General features: G+C 41.6%; 4 protein-coding genes across 4 annotated transcripts; 2 read left to right on the plus strand and 2 right to left on the minus strand.

The window, feature by feature from the left end:
• The first annotated feature begins 5,689 nt into the window (after positions 1-5,689).
• Positions 5,690-8,998, plus strand: cpt2 (carnitine palmitoyltransferase 2). Its single transcript, XM_056277407.1, has 5 exons — positions 5,690-6,239; positions 6,549-6,629; positions 6,727-6,833; positions 7,017-8,321; positions 8,606-8,998. The coding sequence occupies exons 1-5, from the start codon at positions 6,058-6,060 to the stop codon at positions 8,932-8,934; spliced, it is 2,004 nt and encodes a 667-aa protein (XP_056133382.1). The 5' UTR covers positions 5,690-6,057; the 3' UTR covers positions 8,935-8,998.
• A 904-nt stretch (positions 8,999-9,902) lies between these two features.
• Positions 9,903-11,862, minus strand: magoh (mago homolog, exon junction complex subunit). Its single transcript, XM_056277430.1, has 5 exons — positions 11,680-11,862; positions 11,272-11,330; positions 10,900-11,010; positions 10,249-10,331; positions 9,903-10,142 (listed from the first exon to the last, which is right to left on the minus strand). Exons 1-5 carry the CDS (start codon positions 11,768-11,770, stop codon positions 10,043-10,045), a joined length of 444 nt encoding a protein of 147 aa, XP_056133405.1. The 5' UTR covers positions 11,771-11,862; the 3' UTR covers positions 9,903-10,042.
• An 86-nt stretch (positions 11,863-11,948) lies between these two features.
• aatf (apoptosis antagonizing transcription factor) lies at positions 11,949-14,306 on the plus strand. The gene has a single exon (XM_056277412.1). It carries the CDS (start codon positions 11,955-11,957, stop codon positions 13,614-13,616), a length of 1,662 nt encoding a protein of 553 aa, XP_056133387.1. The 5' UTR covers positions 11,949-11,954; the 3' UTR covers positions 13,617-14,306.
• Positions 14,307-15,433: 1,127 nt separating this feature from the next.
• On the minus strand, positions 15,434-19,235 carry uck2a (uridine-cytidine kinase 2a). Its single transcript, XM_056277424.1, has 7 exons — positions 19,125-19,235; positions 17,123-17,282; positions 16,740-16,836; positions 16,243-16,385; positions 16,023-16,120; positions 15,866-15,914; positions 15,434-15,570 (listed from the first exon to the last, which is right to left on the minus strand). The coding sequence occupies exons 1-7, from the start codon at positions 19,233-19,235 to the stop codon at positions 15,434-15,436; spliced, it is 795 nt and encodes a 264-aa protein (XP_056133399.1).
• Positions 19,236-19,395: the final 160 nt, after the last annotated feature.

Genomic DNA, 19,395 nt, shown 5'->3' on the forward strand with positions numbered 1-19,395 from the left:
AGGCTGTGTTGAGGATGTGCAGAGACAGAAGACCAGGGAAACGCCGGGCCTGGATGGTGTGTCACAGTCCTGTCTGAAAGTCTGTGCTGACCAGCTGGCCCCCATCTTCACACTGATCTTCAACAGATCACTGGAGCTGTGTGAAGTTACCTCCTGTTTCAAGAGCTCCACTATCACCCCGGTCCCCAAGAAATCCCGTATCACAAGATTAAATGACTACAAGCTCGTTGCCCTAATGTCTGTGGTCATTAAATCCTTCGAGACACTGGTGTTGGCCCAACTGAGGGAAATCACAGGCCCCCTGCTTGACCCCCTGTGGTTTGCCTACTAAGCAAAAAGGTCAGTGAATCATGCAGTCAACATGGGATTGCACTACATCTTCCAACACCTCAACTCCCCAGGGACACACGCAAGGGTCCTGTTTGTGGACTTCAGGTCAGTGTTCAACACCATCGTCCCGGACATCCTCCACTCCAAACTCACCTGGTTCACTGTACCAGCCCCCATCTGCCAGTGGATTAAAACCTTTCCGACAGTCAGGAAGCAGCATGTGAGGCTAGGGAAAATCACACCCAGCACCCAGACAATCAGCACTGGCACACCCCAGGGATGTGTGCTCTCCCCTCTACACTTCTCACTCTACACAAATGACTGCACCTCGGGAGACCTGTCTTTTAAACCATTATTGGCCTTACCTGGGATGGTGACGCGTCTGCATATAGACAGGAGGTTGAACAGCTGACCCTCTGGTGTGGCCATAACAACCTGGAGCTGAACACGCTACAAAACTGGAGATGACTGTGGACTTCAGGAGGAGTCCCCCAACACTGCCCCCCCCCCATCATACTCAACAGCACAGTGTCTACGGTGAAAACCTACAGATTTCTGGGTTGTACAATCTCCTGAGACCGAAGGTGGGCATCTAACATAGACACAACCATTAAAAAGGCCCATCAGAGGATGTACTTTCTCTGCCAGCTCAGGAAATTCAACCTGCCTCAGGAGCTGCTGATTCAGTTTTGCACTGCAATAATCCAGTCTGTTTTATGCACATCCATCACTGTGTGTGGTTTGGATCAGCCACCAAACAGGACAGGAACAGACTACAATGGACAGTTAAGTCTTCAGAGGAAATCATTGATGCCAATCTGCCCTCCATTCAGGACATATACACCTCCAGACTCGGGAAACGGGCAGGTAACATCATTGCAGACCCATCACACCCTGGTCACAACCTGTTCCAACTCCTCCCCTCCGGTAGGCACTACAGAGCACTGTACTCCAAAACAACCAGATATAAATTTTCTATCCGTGGGCTGTCATTTAAATGAAAGCTTAACATCGCAAATAAATCCAACCATTTTGTATAAACTGTGCTGTACATTGTACATATACTGATATGCTCTGTCATGTCCATCTACCTCAGGCACGTAAGTAACCTGCTAACATTTATTTCAGCAACTCTGTTATATTCTCTGCACCATTGCACTTTATTGCCTCTTATTTTGCTTGTATGTAGGTAATCTATGTGTATAGTATATCTGAAGATTGTTGTGTTGTTATTTTATGTTAAGTGCAAACCTACATGGCTAATAAACACGATTCTGATTCTGAAACTCAGACAGCTTAGGTTGGAAAAGAGGGAAGCGTTTAGGAGTGGGGACAACGTCCGGTTAAAAGAGTCTAAAAACAGGCTTGGCAAGGCGGTGAGAAATGCTAAACAACTGTACTCCGGGAGACTTCAACAGCAGTTGTCAGAAAACAACTACCTCGGCTTCCATCTGGAAGGGCCTCAGAAAGATCACCAACTACAAACTGAAAGCCCCCCACTCCACAAATATTTGCGCCTGGCCAACGATCTGAATGAGTTAAACTGTCAATCTGAACGACACTGAGACAGTCCTGTCACCATCCCCCGTGACTCCATCCAGCAACTCCTGGTGACTGAAGGCAAACATCAGAAAATCTCATCAGTCTAAGGAGGCAGTGAACCGTCATCGACTTGGGGGGCGGAGGGGGGGGTAACGGGGATCCAGCCAATGTTGAACTACTGGTGTGGGAGTCCTTTTTTTCCCCCTCCTATGGTCAAAGGTGTGTCATAATAGGAACATACACCAAGCAGATTGATGAGCAAGGGAGAAGGGGGCCATAAATTGCACTTATTAAGAAGGTGGCGCTCTCTGCTGGCCAGACGGCCTGTTAGAGTACAGTGAGACGGACCAGCCCTCTGCAACTCGAGGTCCATTTGGGAAAGAGTTTACCACGGAGGAAACTGAACGCCTGGTTTCCAAGAGAACACACACCCGTATAGTCATACACGTAATGGAAAGTCAATGCTGGTGGTAGAACTTTGATTTTTGCTAAGTTAATATTGGATGGCCAGTGGAAGATTGTCTCTGACCTGAATGAAAAACATACTGGTGAAAATGGAATATAACAATAAGAAGACTTGTAGCCTTTAACATACTACTGCCATATGTATTGCGAGCTATAGCACAATTTTAAGTAAAATTTATAGCAACACTTGATTCAAGCTACATATGCATTCAACAAACTACCGTTTTATATATGCTTAAGATCAAATTCAGTGGTATTCCTCTAGCCTATTTGTTTGCCTACACGGCAACAGCTTAACTTAAATAAAAATATTCATCAAAATACAAAGTATGAATATTGATTGTGCCCAAATAAGTTTTCTGTCTTTAACTCTATCTGCATTGCATTGCAATGCCAGGAGACTTGGTATGATTCGTGTTGCTCAGATTTTGGCCATTTCTTATGACAAACTGGTCGCCATATGTAAAATAAGATCATGCAATTGGCTTTATACAAATATCACCTATGCGAGCCCACTCGTGTTTCAAAGGAAAAACAACAAGCAAAGTAACCCTCAAACACAACTATTACCCCGAAACATGAAATACAATGTCAGCTACAGTTCGTTCACGGATCTTAGGGGATGTCAGGACGATGAAGACAGCGGAACATGAATTATTGCAGTGAGCTCGTCTTCAGTGGTTAAAAGGAAAATGATGTTCAACAAATTAATCTACAGTCCATTACAGAGGGAGTCGGTGAGAAGGGGTGCAACACTTTTAGTGTTCTTAGGAAGACAGGAAAGCGCTATATAAAATGCAACTTGACTTGACTTCTAATAGTCCCTTAGTGTCTCACACACTCCAGCCCAGGAGGTGGCGGTAACACACGATTAAGTTGGATGTCAAATCATACAAAAACTCGCAGATGAACAACGTTTTATTTATTTAACTAAATGTACAATACAAAGGTATATTGCCGGTGTTGTTCGAGATCGCGCTTCACGAGAGCTGGTTCAAAGTTCAGTTTACACAGATTAGAAAGAACTGGTTCACGTTCATAGTTCACACTTTTGAACTAAACTAAGTTCGCCGCCCCCGAACAAAAACTAGTTCACTGTCATTCACTGCAAGCGGTGGTTGGACGCTTCAACTCGCGGTGTAGTTTCCAATACGTTGCCGATACGGCTGACGCTCGCTCGGGACTTATTTTTTTCCAGACCGGCGGGCAAAATTTGCATAAAAATTTGGAATCTGTCGTGATTTGTTCATAAGACTCCTTCAACTATACATATGAGCTGGCTTCCGCAACACCGGCAGCTGCGCCATGCCGGAATGCTGGGTGCGTTAGAGTATTGTTTGTAAGGGCGGGGATAAGTGCAGTCAGTGGAGACTGAATAGGTCACTTAGCGTCTCCCTCTGAATAGACGTTGTGTCCAGAACTGACAGTGCGTCAGCGGCGTTAACTCTAGCGGGAACTTAACGACGCTCACGTCATGTTCATTAGTTGCAAGCGGATACGTTCAGTACTGTTCACCAGCAACATGAGCACGTCCGTGCACGACGCTGCATTTAGCAATGTTATAAATTAACACCAAAAAACGTAAATCTGATAACCAATCTATGAATAAGAACACCTAACATGAACTTTCATGGGAGTGAGAACATACTGTGGTCTTGAAAAGAAATTAAAGATTAGAGTTGAATAACAAACATACAATAAATGAAATAATTAAAGACAAACAGCTGTTACGGGATAATATGTTGGGTCCTTCTTTGCAAGAATGTCTTAATCTACGTAAGTTTTTCTTCTTCAGCAAAAGCCTCAATACAAAGATTTAATTCGCCCTTGAAAATATTGAAACTGGGAACAATTTTTGAGCATGGCTTTATAGAATGAACATTTGGCTGGTAATAATAATAATAACAATAAATTTTATTTGTAAGCGCCTTTCAGAGCACTCAAGGACACCTTACAGAACACAGTTAAAAAAACAAGCAGCACTGTATCAGACAGCACACAATCAAAACAAAGCAGGGTAGACAATGAAAGGTTAATACAACAGATAAGTATAAAATCATCATCTGCAACAAATTCGGTGAAGTGTGGATCAGACTGACTATGCCAGTTTTAAAAGATGCGTTTTGAGATGGGATTTGAAGGTTGAAAGAGAGTCAATATTGCGAATATCTTGTGGGAGAGAGTTCCATGGGCGGGGGGCAGAACATCATGTAATTTAATATTGTTGAGAATTTCTAAAGCATAATTCAAATTTACCCATGTATGATATCATTTCTTGAGAGTTTGGAGGAACAGCCAAGCTTCAAGCACACTCCAGAATGTATTGGTGAATAGGCGGGGGGCAAGTAAACCCATATCGTCAACATGTTTCTCATAAAAAGTAGCCTAATAATGTTTTAATCCAGGTTATAATAAACTCAGGTATTTCGAAAATAAAACCAGCTTTTCCCAGTAGCGTCTGAAGGCGGACTGGGTACACCTCCAACTCCACCTCCTCCTATTTTGGTTTGTTATCTTTTTTTCGGTCATTCAACTTCTTCTTCTTCTATGAAAAACAGAAATGCCCAAAACGTATTCTTTGCATTTGAATAATTTAATGTAATTTAACCCCTGGGATATTTAATAGTCATATTTTATTTTATCTTTTTTTACTTTACTATTTCTGTTTCCTTGTTTTGTTTCTCGTTGTCTTTGACATGTTTGATGTACTGTTCTTAGCCTACTCTGTTGTTTTAGAGTATACTGGCTTTGCTTGATGTGTTTGTATAGTTGAAGTCTTGATTAAAAAAAATCTTTAAAAAAAACTTCTTCCTTCTTCTCCTCCTCCTCCTCCTCCTCCTCCTCCTCCTCCTCCTCCTTCTTCTTCTTCTTGGTGGTTATTGGCGGTTGGCAAACAACGAAATGATGCATTACCGCCACCAGCTGGTATGGAGTGTTGATCAGGATGTCTATTATTTAACACACCCCCCCCCCCAAAAAAACCTCAAATCTTCTTAATTAAATTAGTTACTCTAGCTGTCACGCAACTGATGACAGGACATTCGGTTAAGGTGAGGGTTGGAGGTGGGAGGTGTTGGAGGAGGAGGGGCGGATATGGGGAGGAGTCAATCCGCTGCTAGAACTTTTTTTTTTATTTCAAATATACAAACTACATGGCAATAAAATTTCCATATTAGAACAAGAGGACCAGGTGCATACAAAGGAAATATAGAAAAAAGGAAAAAATTAAAACAGCCGAGAAGCTGAAATAACCTCAATATAAAATAACGGCTAGAAACATTTCGCGTCTCTCATTTTACGCGACAGTGACACGTCACGTGACTTCCCTCGGTAGTAAAACTTCCTGTTACTGGTGGCACTAAAAAAAATAATATATATATATAGTAATAATAATATTGTTTTGTTCTCTACAGTTTGTCTGCTATCGTAAGTGCTATTTGTCGTAAGGGTGTCGTTGTCCCATTGTTTTAACGAACGGCTGGCGTTGACTGGATGACTTGTTACCAGAGGCGTTATCGTAGGTAATTAGCCGGGTGCGTCCTAGCTGACATTAGTTAGGCGTCTCATTCGCCGAGCTGTCGGGTCCACGGTGACAGCAAATAACGCGAATTACCCTTTTTAGGTTTTGTTTTGCAGTTTTCGTCGCAGCCTTCAAGTTCGCTAAACGTCAGCAGCGCCGCACTAGACGGTCTAAGGGTTGGTTGGTCTGTAATAAGTATAATGGCAAACCTGCTCTCGACGCAACTCAGTGCCACTCTCAGAAAATCCGGAGGTCTGATTAACTCGAGAGCAGCGTCACTGTCCGTCGACAGACGAAGGTTCAGCGGCAAAAATGGGTCGTCGGCCGAATACCTGCACCAAAGTCTGGTGCCCTCAATGCATTACCAGAAGAGTTTGCCGAGGTAAGGGGCTGGAACGAACTGTTGCCGAGTCTGACGTTACTGGGCAGTGGTACATACTGATCGGATCTACAGGAGTTTGTGTTAAGTGACAGTACATTTCCTCTGAAATAGTCGATGTATGGCCGTACTGTTTTTGTGCATAGAATGACCGATTGAGGCTAAAAGGGGAATGTAGGTGAAAGTGCGTCGTTGATATGAGCCGAGGCATGGGATGGCCACCATGGGGCGGTCTAAACGCGACTCGGAATGTTTGTAGGGGATTTGTTGTAAGGCAATTGCCATTGCATTAATTACACATCTGTTCCAAAGGCTGCCTATACCCAAGCTGGAAGATACAATCAGGAGGTATTTAGCTGCTCAGAGGCCTCTTTTGAACGATGACCAATTTAGGTGAGCACAAGGAAATTGATGTTCTTTTGATTACTTGGGGGTGGGGGGGTTATGGTGTCATGGTTCACTTCAAATGCATCATGCCACTTTTTATCAGCGCAACAGAGAAGCAGGCACAAGATTTCCAGAGCGGTGACGGGAAACAGCTGCATGAAGAACTGGTAGCTCAGGACAAGAAAAATAAACATACCAGCTACATTTCAGGTGAATAATGATTATTTTTATTGTATTTTTTTCTAACCACTATAACAACGTGTTTTACAAAGTAATGAAAAATGTAATGAAAGAGCATTAAAGAATGTGGTGTCTTACAATGTCAAGTAAAACAAGCATCTGCCGTACACGTGATTATAAATGTATTTGGTCTATTCATGTATTCTCTTTCAGCCCCCTGGTTTGATATGTACCTGTCTGCACGTGAGTCTGTGGTGCTGAATTTCAACCCCTTCATGTCCTTCAAGCCTGACCCAAACACAGAGTACAACGACCAACTCGTGCGAGGGACCAATATGGTGTGCTCTGCAGTGCGCTTCATGAAGACGCTACGAGCTGGATTACTTGAGCCTGAAGTTTTCCACCTTAACCCAGCCAAGAGTGACACAGTCAATTTCAAGAAACTTATCCGCTGGGTCCCTTCTGCCCTATCTTGGTATGGCGCCTACATGGTAAATGCATACCCCCTAGATATGTCTCAGTACTTTCGCCTTTTCAATTCCACTCGCATCCCCAAACATGGGCGAGATGAGCTCTACACTGACGAGAAAGGACGGCACCTCCTGGTGATGAGGAAGGGCAACATGTATGTGTTTGACATATTAGACAGAGACAGGAATTTGTTGACACCTGCAGAAATCTATTCTCATTTGAAGTACATTTTGTCTGACCCATCCCCAGCACCTGCATTTCCTCTTGGGGTCCTGACCAGTGAGAACAGAGATGTGTGGGCCAGCCTGAGAAACAAATTGCTGGATGCTGGTAATAGGGAAGTTCTACGGATTGTTGACAGTGCGATCTTCTGTCTCTGTCTGGATGATGAGAGTATGCGGGACCATATTCACATCTCCCACAACATGCTGCATGGAGACGGCTGTAATCGTTGGTATGATAAGTCCTTCAGCATCATTCTGACAAAAGATGGACAGGCAGCCATTAATTTTGAACACTCTTGGGGTGACGGTGTGGCTGTGCTCCGCTTTCAGAATGAGATTTTCAAAGACACCACAGAACAGCCTCTGATAAACCCTAGCTCTACTCCTTCTTCTATAGACTCAGCCTATGTCGTACGCAAACTCCACTTCAACCTTGACACTGAGCTGGAGAATGGCATTGTGAAAGCCAAGGAGAACTTTAATGCAGCCGTGTCAAAACTTACCATTGATGCAATGGAGTTTAAAAAGGGTGGGAAAGAACAGCTGAAGAAGAAGAAGTTGAGTCCAGATGCCATAGCCCAACTGGCTTTTCAAATGGGCTTCCTGAGGCAATATGGAAAAACAGTGGCGACATATGAGTCCTGTAGCACTGCAGCATTCAAGCACGGACGCACAGAGACCATCCGTCCTGCCACCATACACACAAAACGATGCGTACATGCCTTTGTATGTCAGCCAGGGCAAAACAGCGTTGAGCAAATGCTGGCCATGTTAGCCGAGTGCTCTAAATATCATGGGCAACTCACCAAGGAAGCAGCCATGGGTAAGTGTATCTACATTTTTACATTGATATGCATTTTGTTTGAATAGCTTTTCACACTCTGAAATATTCAGCAACTGGCCCAATGACATTGATAATGGAACATGTAAATATGGCGTCTGCTTTCCTGTAGCTTTTTCCCTACCACATTGGTGGTATTTTCATATGCAAGTCAAGAACATGTATTCAGTTGTTACAAAAGTGATTTGCTTTATGACTCTTGCTACTTTTTGCTTCCCAATTCATGACATCACTGGGAGTTAACGGCTTTTTTTTTCTGTCACCAGGCCAAGGTTTTGACCGGCATCTGTTTGCGTTGCGTTACTTGGCCAACTCTAATGGCCAGTCTTTACATGACTTCTACAAGGACCCAGCATATATGGCTATCAACCACAACATCCTTTCCACCAGCACCCTCACCAGTCCAGCTGTCAGCCTTGGTGGCTTTGCCCCTGTTGTGCCAGATGGCTTTGGTGTGGGGTATGGTGTCCATGATGACTGGATAGGCTGCAATGTGTCTAGCTACCCAGATCGCAATGTCCATGAATTTCTGCAGTGTGTCCACAAGTCTTTAGAGGACATCTTCACCATCCTGGAAGGAAAGCCTATTAGCTAAGTGGTATCTTCCTGATCACTAAGGAAAAAAGCTATTTTAATCATGCAGTGAATGTGAAATCACTTACTCTCAACCTCAGGCTTAATGACCAATATTTATGTCACTAGGCAAACCTTTCAAGAGAATGTTTAGTAGTCTTGAAAGGAAATCAAGAGTAGTGATGAGATAAAAGATTAGAAGGTTACAATAGGGTTTAAGGGTATTTTCTCATGTGGGCAACACTGTATGTGGAAATTTGAGGGTCAGGATATTCATGCAGGTATGTAACAGCTGATCTTGCCAGTTTATTAAAACTGTCATACCGAGAAATAATTGAAGTTGATTTATGCCACTAAAGTCAAACAGCCAATTTAATTTAAAATATCAAAGTCTATCACACTACTGTGATATTAAAAATGGGCTCATACTTTGAGATAACATACGGTCATTGCAACACAAATGTAAATAAGTTAATCTTAAAATTTCACACCAGAGCCCTTTGCATTCTGAGCTTGACCAGTACTATAGTTATTGTGGTCATGTGATGGTCTAATTATTTAATGGGGATATTTGCTATTGATGACAATCAGATGAACGCTCTCACTTACCTTGTAGCTCTTAAGTCTTTTTCAGGAAAAAATTCAGTGTTCTGCATAACTCTTAAATACCTTATAACTACTTCCATTACAGATGGGTTAACTGTTTCTGTGCCTTCTTGAAGGAATTATTTTAATTAAAAGAGCATGTATCAGTAGCCAATTTAACATCTCACGTTAAGTTGTCCCACCAGAACTTAACATAATTGCCAGCCTTATTTGTTGTGATAATGTGAGCATGTTTTGAAATAAAGTCAGATTTAGGCACTTTGTTTATGCAAATGTTTATGTAGAAAACATGTTTCTGATAAGGATTTTCATACAAAAGAATGTCTATTTTCAGTGGAAATACTATAATTATCAAGAGTATTTTAAAATCTTGTTTTGCTTAAAAACTGACCAATAAATTCAGTTTTTCATCATTTATTTAAAATTACAAAAAAAAATCATCAAAAGCAAATGTACACAAATGCTGTAGATACAAACAGGATAAACATTAACCAAAGCATTCAAACAAGAGTAAAATCCACATTTTAAATAGGCTTGATTTTGAAGTGTAGGCCAATGAGACTGAACACCAGGCATTTCAGATCTTGAACCAGGTAGTAGAATACACGAAGACCTTCAGGATCCCTGAAATAAACAAAAACGGTAAAAAAAAAAAAGTCATACCCATCTCAGTGCACCTTTTGAGATAGTACAAAAGGCTCATCATATCACCTCTGAATATAGTACTTACTTGGACTGGTTGACATCGATTAAAGAGCCAATTTTGGAAGTTGTGAATGAAATGTGTTCGTCTCCAATGACAATTTCCAACTCCTGTGCAATTTGAGAAGAAAAAGGATTATCCCTGGGCAACTGATTTGTTAGATTTACATAATAAATAGACAATTTGATCTGCAAAAGCCAATTTAACAAATCTGATTTGCTGAAGAGCTGTCTAATGATGTCAGTATGAGGAATATGGGTAAAACAAACCAAGCCAATACAAATAACTTCTGCACACTGCTCTCGCATAATGGAATTGGTGAGTTGTCTATTAAAGTACTGGTATGCTGAAGCTTCTTTTAAAGATTTTTATACCGTTGTGACAAATCAGACAGCAGCACTTTGACTTATGAAAACTTGTGACATTCTTGTTCTTTTGAGATCCTGTTTACAGCAGTGTGTCTTCGATGTCAAAAGTTTTATCTGGTAAGCTTCCCCCGTTTTTGTGTTTTTTTTTTTGTATTCTACACACAGAACCAGTGTCCTCATCATTGTCTTGGTAAGGTGTTAACTGCCTACTGAAAGTCACTGCCACACATTCAACTTACAAAAAGGGTTACACTCAACAAGGCGTTCAAGTACATAAATGGGTGATTCTGTAAAGTGGTGGATGCCAAACCTGTCTGCCAACTCTATCTGGGGGTGGCCAAAGGGCATCGTCTTCCTTAGTAATTTCACTGTCATCAATGATCCTCTTTAGCTCTTCCATCACGCTCTTGTGCACATAAGCCTGAGTTGGCGAAAACGTGCAGACAATGGGACAATGTATCAGAAAACGCAATTAGTGCATCACAGACACGAACTGGGCTAAATTTACATCCAGCTCGAATTTACAGGGTTGCGTAGGACCTGCTGACACTGTCTGATGTAAATAGGTCCCACTGTGGTGACGGTGGCCTCCGTAACTAACATTACAACCAAAAATGACGAGAAACATCCAAAAGTTCTGCTCTGTTGCAAATCAGGAATAGGGTTTAAATATAAGAAATACCTCTTTTCTGATCATGACATCGTTCTTGTAGTTGCTGTTGTTTGCATACCTCAGTTTACCTGCGAATTTTTAGAAGTATATACATTGATTTGAAAAAGAAAAAGATATGTATACGGGAAAATTACTAACGATAGTAGCTAGTTGTAGCCTCACACTGTACATAGTCCACATGGCACAGTAAGTTCCTGTTGATGCATCATTGTAATTTCCACCTGGATAATGGTATTTTACAGGACCCAGTCAAGTTACTCATAATGCTACATCACATAGTTTAAACAACTGTGCTTAACAACTTCAACAATTCCATTGCAATGCGGCCTTGTGGATATTACAACGCCACTGCCGGCAACTAGCCGTGTTAGCTCGCAAGTAGGAAAGCTAATGAAGTGAATTTGCCGCCTAACTCACCATCGGGTCTGAACTCAAATTCCAGGAACTCGTGTCCAAACTTTCCCTTGTGCCCAACGTAATACCTCAGATAGAAGTCACTCGTTGACATTTTCAGCCCTCAGATTAGTGAAGGTTCGAGGAGCGAAATTAGCGTTGGCTAACAAAAGTACCCTCCAATCTCCTCGTTATCGTCGTTGTACGCCTGCGCACGGTGTCGAAGTGGTCTCATGGTTATGATGTCATCAAAGTTCGCGCATAGAACCAAGGGGTACACGTGCGTATCGCGACCGAAGATGGCCGGATCGGTGTCACAGCAACTCGAGGATCTGTTGAACCCTCTGCCCAAATTCACGGATCCAGAGGACGATCCCGATGAAGAGACTAAGGCAAAGACCATCGATGAGTTTAATGAAGACGACGTCGAAGATGGAATTGCCCTTAGTATTCTGCGTCAACACAACATTTCCCTGCTCTCGGATACGGACGGTCGGTATTTAGGGAAGGCAGTCTCTCGTAAACAACTTCTAATGGATATCGAGGGATCTGTAGATGATGATGATGATGACGGGAACGATATAAAAGAAAGCGAAGGCAGCTCTGTAGGAGAGGATGATTTTGAATCTGGAGACGACGACGACGACATTGGTTATGAAAACGAAGAGGAAGGAGAAGAGATGGAAGAAAAACAGAGTATTCTTGGAGAATCAGCGATTAAAACTTTGAGTAAAATGAGGGCCACTGACATTACCTTTCCCCAGGAGATGGACTTGCATAAACTGACAGAGGGAATGGACAATCTGGGAGAGAGTGACGAGAGTAGTGAAGAGAGCGAAGAGGGAGATGATGATAGCTCAGAGGAGGATGAGATGGAGGATGATGATGAAGACGAGGGAACTGTTAGGACATTCTCTCAAGAGAAAATAGATGAGGAGGTGGGGAGAGGGAAAGCTGTAAAGGATCAACTCGCTTTGTGGGACCAACTGCTTGAGGGACGAATTAAAATCCAGAAAGCTCTTGTCACAGTCAATCAATTTCCACAACCACAGACTTTTCCAGAATTCAAGAAGAGGGGTGAATATGAAATTATGGGGGCATTGAAAAACAGCCACAAAGCCTTAAAGGCTCTCCAAAGGTCCCTTTTGGAGCTTCAAGATCAGCTGTTATACCAGAGCCCAGATACAAGGCCAATCTGCCTGGGTGAGATGTTGGGAGCAGAATCCCAAAATGTGGATGTGGTGATAAGTGGAGATAAGAAAGAGGAAATGCAGGAAAGAAGAAATGTAGGGGAGGCTGGTCCTCCCAAACGTAAATTGGAGATGGGAGAATACCCAGATTTCATGGCTAAACGCTTTGCTATGTTCCAGCCCTACTGCAACACCACACTGCAAAAGTGGCATGACAGAACCAGACTGACCATGGGCAAGGGCAGCAAAGGGTTTGGGGCATTTGATAGAAACATAACAACCCAGGTAGAGCATGTCCTGATGGACATGGAGAGACTGTTGCGACGCACCCAGCACCAGCGGTCAGAATACAGAGTCCTAGGGAAAAAAGAGGGCTCTGCTTCAACCTCTGAGACTATCCCCACTGAGGGAGAAGAGGCAGAACATCTGCTGAAAGCCAACGCACATCTCAAAGACCTGGATGAGGATATCTTTGATGATGATGATTTCTATCATCAGCTCCTTAGAGAGCTCATAGAAAGAAAGACGAGTACAACAGACCCCAACGACCAGGTAGCTATGGGAAAGCAATGGCTGGCCATCCAGAAGTTGCGCAGCAAAATCAAGAAGAAGGTGGATACCAAGGCCAGCAAGGGACGTAAAGTCAGGTTTCAGATTCACAGTAAGCTTGTGAATTTTATGGCTCCTGTCGATCACAGTTCAATGAATGATGAGGCAAGGACTGAGCTGTATCGTTGCCTGTTTGGTAAAAATTCCTTTATACAACATTGAGCTCCGGTGTAAATTGAGGTCTTACATGGAGGACATGAACTGGATAAGTCATTAGAGAATACAAATAATGTCGCCTTTTCCATTTCTCCAGGAATGGCAAAAAACAACAGACTGGAGTAGGTAAGGCAGATTCAGAGCCTGCTGTTTTGTCTCTGATAGCCTGTTTCTGACATCTGTCAAGGAAATCCACATGCCAAGCTGATTGAATTAGTTTTATTTTGTGGTGGGGGCTTCAGTATTGGGTTTTTTTTAAGTCAAATTATACTGTTTTTTTTTCTTTTAAATAACACACCTTGTACAAACATTTAGTTTCAATGTGGGTTTTGTCTCATGCAGAATTTGATAAAGCATTTTTTAATACCGGGGTATAGCCTAAAGTAAGCAACCAAAAGAGCTGTACTTTCATATTTAACTTAAGTGGTCCAACAATAGGCTTAATATTGTGACTCTTAACAGTGTCATAAGTATAACTGATAATTGTGTGTTTACTTTCATATGTGTAGAGAATTATAACGTGCATTTTTAACGGAAAAAAAATCATTATCATGCTGCCATATTAAGTCAAATAGGCAATTTTATCCCTATTTACTTCCACATGTGCTGGTACCCAACATTTAACTTTAAAGCAACTTTTGATTTTTGCTGTATAACAAGAAAAATGCTTTGAGATGAGAATAAACAACGATAAGAAGTGTGAGTCTATGCCCAGTTCAATGTTTATTATCAGAGTTCATTATACCTCAGAGTTTTATTTAGTTTGAAATTGTGTGACAAGTAGCACATGGGTCATGTTTGAGAGGAACAAAAATAGATTTATTACCTGAGAACTCCATCACAAGAATGCATACAGAATGCAAACAGCAAAAACATTTTTTACTTTAATTATCATATAACAGACTCCCATTGTGGAATGCATTCAATGACAAATATGACAATATGCACTTTAAATGAAGACCTCATTTACCTGTATCTAATATACAAAAACTCACTGGGGGATAGAATACCCCCATTAAAAGGTTAAAGGAATCAAAATGGTTAACACTCAATAGTAATTCCATAACAGTATAACAGATTACCCTTTATATCACAAGGATGAATGTGTCATCAGCTTAGTTGCTTACAGTACAGGAATGTAGAATGAAAACAAAAAAATGTTACATTACAATATGGCCACAAAGGGAAAAAAAATCTTTGGTTGATTTGTCATTGTAAGTCAAATGACTTGAGGTGAAAATTGGTTGTTAGTGTGATATGGTTCAAATTAAAATTTCCACAAGGTAAAAAAAAAATGCTTAGAGCAATATAGAAAATAGATCTTTTGGATTAGTCAAAGTATGCTTTTGCCAGAGCTTGAAAAGCTTGCATTGATAAAGTTAGCGAGGACAAGCAGCGAGCCCTGCATAAGATCCTGCAATTAAACAGCACTTTGCTGCACTGCATTTTTGCACTATTAAAGGCTAAGGATATCAAGTGATTGCTGGCTACAGTTTTGGGTCTTTAATTTCTCCATTTGTGCTGTAGCAATACAAGCATGATCAAAAGTTGCATTTTAGCAGGCAAAAAAATCAACAACTGACCATCTCCAAATCCCTTTACTTTCAATCACATACAATAAACAAACTCAATTGAAAACCACATCTTCAGCCCATAGATCCCCAGAAGGAATAGTTTCCTTTTCTCCCTCCAAATATATTCCCAAACAAATATCAGTGGAGTACCTTTCATGTCTTTCTAGTTCCGTCTCATTAGCCATGATGCGACGTTATTAAGTACACAGAAATAAACTTCCCTTTCCCCTGATGAGGGCAACATTTTAGTTAGTGAGGTCGGCTACTGGGCTCTGTGTTCTGCTGCTTCGGGCTTGTTCCGTAAACATCAATGCAGCCATTCACACGCTTTGTCAAACCACCATTAAGAATGTCCTGGATGTGCTGAACTATAAGGTTTATGGCAACTGTATTGAGAAAAAAAGTCGGTATGCGTTTAGAGAAGGCATCACTCAAAAGTATTTATAACATTTGATTTAAAAAGCTAAATCTAAAGCTAAATTTTGGAGAATAAACACAACTGTGTCCTTTATTGTAACAATAAATTGAAAATAACATCTTAAAGACAATTTGGCCAATAAAATGTGAGAAGAAAGACTGACTTGATTTAGCACAATATATAAGGCATTTTCTTTAAGAATCTACCATATGGGTGACTATTTTCATGCTCAACAGCCTACAGACAAATGCACAAAAACTCACCAAGGTTGTTGGCTCCTCTAGGTATGATCACATCAGCATATTTCTTTGTCTAGAAAGCATGGATAAAGACTTAATGAAACTTCAGTAATCAGTCCATGTCTAAAATCACAGCAAAATGAGTGGGGATGGTGGTGGTACACAATCACAAAGTACTTACTGGCAGACAGAACTCCTCAAAGGCAGGTTTGACAAAAGTAATGTACTGTGTAAGAACACTCTCCAAGTCCCGTCCTCGTTCGCTTATGTCACGAAGTACTGGAGATTTTAAGATAAAGGTATGGTCAGCATTAAATTACCATCTCTCCACACCTGCTGCACTTGTCTCTCACTCTTTACAGTTGGCTCTTTTTGGTTCCAGACATGCTTGTGTGTCTCACCTCTACGTGAGAGCCGTGTATCTGCATCTGTGTCCACAAACAGTTTCATCTGAAAGAGGTCTCTAATCTCCTGAGAATAAAACATCAGGATACCCTCAAACAGCACCACATCAGCGGGGTACACTGTCAAACTCTCTTCTTTCCTGCCATATGAAGAGATCAAACATTAAATCTAGTGCAACAGCATGAAAAGAGGGTTAAATACAGGTAAAAGTTGCATTTCTCTCGTTCTACTTTTTTTCTATTATCCATCCATCCATTATCCAAACCGCTTATCCTGCTCAGGGTCGTGGGGATGCTGGAGCCTATCTCAGCAGTCATTGGGTGACAGGCGGGGAGACACCCTGGACAGGCCGCCAGGCCATCACAGGGCCCACACACACACACACACACACACACACTTAGGGACAATTTAGTACGGCCAATTCACCTGACCTAAATTTTGTAAAATACTGAAAATAAATTAGTGTCTGCATGGACTTGCAAGAGTGACTCACCTGGAATGGGTGACAAAGTCATAGACGGGAATCTGGACCGTTTTTCCATCCATAATGTCCCATAAAGTTGCAACAATGAGGTCGTTATCAAAAGCATCTATTGTGTACAGAAGAAAAGAGGGCACAAGGCCCTCAAAAGAATTCATCTACCATGAGCGGTTGGTGCCAGCCCTTTGGTGCCCATAGAACCCCATTAGAATAATCAAATCAGACACTGGCTATGCAAACCACGCACATAATTTGGATTCACAAAATTTCTGATTAGTGGAGTTTTAATGCCATAGTTTGTCTTTAACTACCCTATCTCTGGATCATACTTGTAGGGAAAGCAGCCTGTTTGGGGATAAGATCACACACAAGGAAAATAAAAGAAATGAATTTACCTGGATGATCAAAGTTGAACTGTCCTTTCAGCACCTTGGCCTTCTGTTCTGGGGTGAGGACCTTGTAGAAACTGTCCTGGCTAAGGATGGCCACTTGTCGATGGTGGTGATCAATCTTGTTCTGCCCCAGCAGCTCCATGATCTTACTGCACACTGATGACTAGCCAAGAAAGAGAAACATGAAAATCAATAAGCACTGTCCCTTCTAACCTTTGGAAGTTGGCCACTACAGTCTTTAAGCAACTTTCTAGTCTTTGGAAATATATTTCGCCTTTTAGGCTTGTAGGATGCCAAATTGGATTGGCGAATCAAAAAAAAAAATTTTTTTTTTGATGTGACACATTGTTCATTTCCACTGTCAGCATTGTCATTGCTTCAGAATTTCAGAGTGCAACTATAGATCGTCCGATTCCCATTCATAACCCCAGCTGACTGGTCCTTTGCCCAGTAACAGCCATTCAAAATTCACAGAGCTCTCATTCAGCTCTGATAAAGGGAGTTCTTTCTGGACAGAGTGCCTGTTACATTGATCACCAGATAAAGGCTAAAACTGTATCATGACATGGCTGACAATAAACACAAACAAACACCACTACATCATCATTGACATTATCATTCAGTCAACTGTGTTGCGGGAACAGGTGGCATACTGTTGGGACCAAGGGCATGTGAGCAGGAAGTCTAACCCACAAACAACTGTGTGCAGAGCAACTTAAAAAAACTTGAAAAACAAACTTTCCATAGATGTGAAGTAGTCTTCTTAACTGCTACTAATCAATTTATATGCTACCCAAGACATAAAATTTGGGACTTTAGAGTAACCTAAATCCCCTTCGTCAATTTAGCTTGAACAACCGAGACTAGATGTCAACATGTCATCTTTGCCAGAAACACGATTTATCCTTCTTTTTTTTCAATTTGTGAACAATTCTGGAGAAAGAAAGGACGTGTACGTATTGCATAATTGAATCAATGTTTATATTTGTATTGACGTACAAAGAAAAACTTCTTGTCCACCCTTCATATTCTTTGTGTTGCCCACACTGGAGAGAAGTCTACCTTTCATATGTACGCCTGTATAACATCCTGTGCTTTAGGTTTTTTTTATTTTTTTATTTTATATAGCCTAGCCTCTGTATAGCCTCCTATCCTAACCCCATTTTAATTGCTACGGATGACTATCACAAAGGATGAACATTTAGTGACGGACTTTTGGATGATTTAAGACCATACGACATTGCAGTCATGCAAATATTGCCCAACACTTCTGAAAAGATGCACTTTAATAAACTGACACGAATGCGCTCATGAAATAGGCTAAAATTAATGACGATCATAAAAAAAGAGAGGCCATTATTTAAGCTATACCTGTTCTAGGCCATACTGAAAGCTCTTATCGGCCTGGTCTACTGTGGCATATTTAAACACTGAACATTTTCAGCATGACGATTGCCCCCCCCCCCCACTGATATTCAAAAACCGCAGGTTTATTATTTCGTCTACTCACTTGCAAATCATTTCCATCCATTTATTTGAGCCTTAATAAGCTTGTCTGTAATGCTGACAGATAGTGACAAAGCGCAGCTGTGAACAGTTCCCTTGGTTGATTGGACAAGAATTTTTTCATTTTACTTATTCAAGTTCAGCCACTGATGATAAACTTGGTAATTGGAATATAAAGTAGCCCTGCGTCAGTCCTAGTTGTCAAGGATGGAAGATTGAGGCCAGGACCCTATACACCCTTTAAACAAAAAGCATGCTTGCCCTTTTAAAAAATGTGTAATCGGGGTTTGCATTGCAGACCCCAGGCACAGCACACTGACTAGGGATTGAGGCTAAAGCAAACACAGACACCACACTGATACGATTGATCATTTGCCGTAAAGGGCGAATCAACCTTAAAACGTCTTAAAATATCATCCAAACTCGAATAAACGCGCCCGTCTCATTTTCCAAACGAAAACACATCCTTTTCTTTAAATACGACGCTGGAAATGCCAACCTTGCCGCTAGCAGTTCCCCCCGCCACCCCGATAAGGAAAGGCTGCCGGTTATTATTATTATTGTCGTTTTCAGCTCGGTCATCCGGCTTTGTTTCGCTGTCGCCTGCCATGCTTCATCCGCAGCGTTATGCGATCTTCTGGCACTCGGGAGTGCTTGTGCTGGAGGTGCGCTTATTGGTGGCTGGGTGGTGGTGGTGATGATGATGATGATGATGATGTCTGTTTGTGCTTGTGTGTGACGGTCCTCCAGCAATTTCTTTTTTTGTGTGT

This window comes from Lampris incognitus, chromosome 3 (assembly GCF_029633865.1).
Source record: "Lampris incognitus isolate fLamInc1 chromosome 3, fLamInc1.hap2, whole genome shotgun sequence".
NCBI classification, from domain to species: Eukaryota; Metazoa; Chordata; class Actinopteri; order Lampriformes; family Lampridae; genus Lampris; species Lampris incognitus.